Source organism: Sinocyclocheilus rhinocerous, unplaced genomic scaffold (assembly GCF_001515625.1).
Source record: "Sinocyclocheilus rhinocerous isolate Xijiao unplaced genomic scaffold, SAMN03320098_v1.1 scaffold507, whole genome shotgun sequence".
NCBI classification, from domain to species: Eukaryota; Metazoa; Chordata; class Actinopteri; order Cypriniformes; family Cyprinidae; genus Sinocyclocheilus; species Sinocyclocheilus rhinocerous.
In genome coordinates this window covers 982,278-986,167 of record NW_015649561.1, presented here as the reverse complement: position 1 = coordinate 986,167, position 3,890 = coordinate 982,278, and the positions used below count along the sequence as shown (strand labels likewise).

The window sequence follows — 3,890 nt, the reverse complement described above, 5'->3', positions numbered from 1 at the left end:
ACTGACTGTTATGTGTGTGTACTAATATATACATAATAAATATACACAGAACACACACATATATTATGCAAACAAAAACTTTTATTTTGTATGCGATTAATCGCGATTAATCGTTTGACAGCACTAATATATATATATATATATATATACACACACACACACACAAATATATTATTATTATTATATACTATTATTGATTAATGTTGTATGTATATGGTTTGGGGTCAGTAAAGTTATTTTTGTAAAGATAAATAATACTTTTATTTAGCAAGGAAGCAGCAAATTAATTAAGTGTGCCAGACAGTAAAGTCATTTATAATGTTACAAAAGATTTATATCTTATATTTAAAAAAATAGAAAAGTGGGTTTCCATTAGATTGGTGTAAAAAGGTTGATTTAATATGGATATGAGTTCACATGATGTCCATACCTGACATGCTTTCTCAATTGTGTCTTGGTATAGTTTTTGAATCACTTTCATTAGAAAGTCATTAACACATATTATAATGTCGAACAGAACAGATTTGTGTACATTCTTAGACAAGTATAGAAATTAATAAATCAAAGTTTAATGATGTTTCAAACTACCTGAAAGTACATTAACCACTGATCTGGCAAATATATTTTAGACTTTGTTTGAATAAATTTAACTTCTTGTCTCTGCAACCCTTCTCTCCAAAAGAGTCTGCCTAGCTTTGGACCGTACTTAAAGACGAAGACTGAAGCCCTGGCGAGGTACAAGAAGATCCTTAAAGATGCTAGCGGCAATGTGATCACAGACACCAGTGATTCTAGAGTTCCCCAAAAAAACATCCCCAAAGAACCCATCCCTAATGTAAAAATAAGATTTAAACCTAAAATCATAGCAAAACACCACTGAGCTCTCAAAAAATATATTATTATTATTATATACTATTATTGATTAATGTTGTATGTATATGGTTTGGGGTCAGTAAAGTTATTTTTGTAAAGATAAATAATACTTTTATTTAGCAAGGAAGCAGCAAATTGATTAAGTGTGCCAGACAGTAAAGTCATTTATAATGTTACAAAAAATTTATATTTTATATTTAAAAAAAAAAAAAAAAGCTCTATTCATCAAAAAAAAAAAATTTTTCAAAAAATGTTTCACTATGTCCACAAAAAAAATATTAGGTAGCACAACTGTTTTCAGCATTGATAATAATAAGAAATAATTAGCATATTAGAATGTGTTCTGCAGGATCATGTGACACTAAAGACTAAAGTAGTGGTAAAGTAATGGCAGCTGAAAATTCAGCTTTGTAATCACAGGAATAAATTACATGTTAAAATATAATAAAATAGTAAACTCTTAAATTGAAATAATATATCATAATATTACTATTTGTACTGTAAAAAAAAAACAGCCGTAGTGAGCAAAAGAGAACCAAAAGTTTTGAATGGCACTGTACATATATTAATGAGCTTTTTTGATCATTTTTAGTAAGTTGTTATTATAAGTACACGTTATTTTAGGTACACGCAGATGGCTGCTGGATCATATCCCACTGTTTTTCAGTATCTTACGCCATGAACACCATGTTTTTGTAAGAAATGTCATGTTCAACTTGTTCAAAAAAATTCATTTACATACAGGACAGGTGGCATATAATTAATTGTTCTTTTTAAAATCCCATTCCTTTTTTAGTAATAAATCATCTCGTTAGTTTGACAGAGTAATACATACATTACTCAAACGAAATTCACCAACACGTCCTCAACAGCTTGTCCTCGTGTAATCTGTGAGGCTGTCTTGTAGCACATGCACTTTTCCTGCTCATAACATTAAAAGACTTTATTCCTCGAGGTGATTATGCTGTGAGGGATCTCTAGGAGGGAATGGAGATCACAAACTACCAGTCAGACATCAAAACCGATCCGCTCCTTCCAGCGCTGATTTAATTAAGCTAACCTAAGAACGGAACGCTGCCTTTCAAACTGTTTCTTTTGAGACGCGACGCCACGGCTGTTTTTCTTGCTGTTTAATCCCTGCCTCTCCTCTCGGCAAAGGATGTGATTGCCAGAGCGCTGATGCATATTGGCGCCTACCAGGAACTGGACAACACGGAACAAGTGCAGGCCCTCGTCGATCCAGAGATGTGTATCAACTGTGGCAAATGCTACATGACCTGCAACGACTCAGGCTACCAGGTACAGATGCACACTTTAGATAATTTCACGATACGGTGTTTACGGGAAAGCAATTACTAGTGAATTTCGTTTGCTAAAATGCGCAAGCTAGCGAATGTTTTCTGATTATATGTTGTCTTTGGAGGTCACCCGATTATAGAGTTAATTCACCACCATTGGCCTTGCATATTGAAAACATAAAGAGACAAACGCAGAGTCTTAAATGAATAAGGCTGGTGTGTGACGAAGGAGGCCAGCTATTTACCTTAGAAAACGACACTGTTGTGCTAGCTGCTGTCATTGTTGTTGCTTTTTTCCCTCCATGAAAAGCTCTCCCAGGAGTGGGAAATCCACCTATGGAGAGTCGATAATTGCTCTAATGTAATAGCTTTTTTTCCCCTCCCCTTCCTCTTCTTTTGCAGGCGATTAAGTTTGACCCTGAGAGCCATCTTCCTGTAATCACGGACAGCTGCACCGGCTGCACTCTTTGCCTGAGCGTGTGCCCCATCATCGACTGCATCAAAATGGTTACCAGGACAACGGCGTACGTGCCCAAGAGGGGCCTGCCTGTTTATCCCGTTTGCTAAAGCGCACCGTCGCTCCACCTGACCGGAGAGAAAGAAAACCAAGGAGCCACGTTTCATTCAAAGCATCGATTCCACTTCTAATTGCTGTGTGAAAAATTACCTTTATTATGAAAACGAATAATTAGCCAGCAGAAATAATTGCCTTATTCCCAAGCCAGTTATGCTAGAATAATTGTGCTGGCAAAAAAAGAGTTGCATTATTTCAAAACAACACAGTGCAATGTTATTTTTTGTCAAAAGTGAGAGGGAGGATTGATTGAGAAAGATGGTGAAGTGCTGTTGTTTTCTCTGGTAAAAATGAATAGCAATAAATAAAATAATAAAGCAATTGACAGTATTGAAGTCTCATTTTCACAGTATTATTTTGAAACTCGGGAAAATTAATTATGTGACTGGTAAGTGATTAATAATAAGCATAATAATTTATAAAGCAGATTTGCTTTGTTTAATGTTTGTTAGTAATTAAATCGCAAGGTTTCCAATGATAAGCAAATTAGTTCCAAAAACATGGTTTTTAAAAAGTACAAGCCATAATTAATTTGAATAAAATATCACTAGACTTATTGTGAGTTTGAACAGTTTCACTCGCAGATTGTTTAGGCTTCTTGAAGAGCAGCTTTAGGTTTAGGCACAGACTGAACAAATCGTTCTAATGATGTTTAGAACGCTTCCTCTAATGTCCCAACTGATTTGTTTTGCAAAACAAAGCATTCATTGGAGCTGATGCAAACACGAGTCTGAGAGGTTTATGCTGAGTCTCTGTTGTGTTGATATGATCTTCCTATAATTGTTACATCTGCGAACAAACATCCGATTGGGAGCAGTGGACAAGACGGTAGACGGAGTTAATTAAAATGCTATCGTTTTCATCTCCGAGATGCAGACCGCTCGTTGTAGTTCCGTGTTTGAAATGCAAGAAAACGCTGCTTTTGAAAAACAGCAGCCAGACATGTCAGAGTTATTTCATCATTTATTATAACCGCACAATAACAAGGGATTAGAACGAAAACCGGGCCGCCATAAATCTAAAGTTTGTACTGGAGCTCCATTAATTTGGCCACGACTTAGCTTGCTTTGTAAAAATGTTTGCCTTTGAAAAATTAGCAACCATGCCAGGCACGATGAGAAGGTTCAGCAAATTTACTGAAGTCC

At 35.4% G+C, this 3,890-nt stretch overlaps 1 protein-coding gene across 1 annotated transcript in view; it reads left to right on the top strand.

The window, feature by feature from the left end:
• The window catches only part of LOC107710600 (dihydropyrimidine dehydrogenase [NADP(+)]), a 135,298-nt gene extending 131,680 nt beyond the window's left edge, over window positions 1-3,618 (top strand). The window contains exons 21-22 of the mRNA XM_016515412.1: window positions 2,028-2,172; window positions 2,574-3,618. Of these exons, the coding sequence (XP_016370898.1) occupies window positions 2,028-2,172; window positions 2,574-2,738 (310 nt within the window). The 3' untranslated portion in view covers window positions 2,739-3,618. The remainder of the gene's footprint in view (window positions 1-2,027; window positions 2,173-2,573) is intronic.
• Window positions 3,619-3,890: the final 272 nt, after the last annotated feature.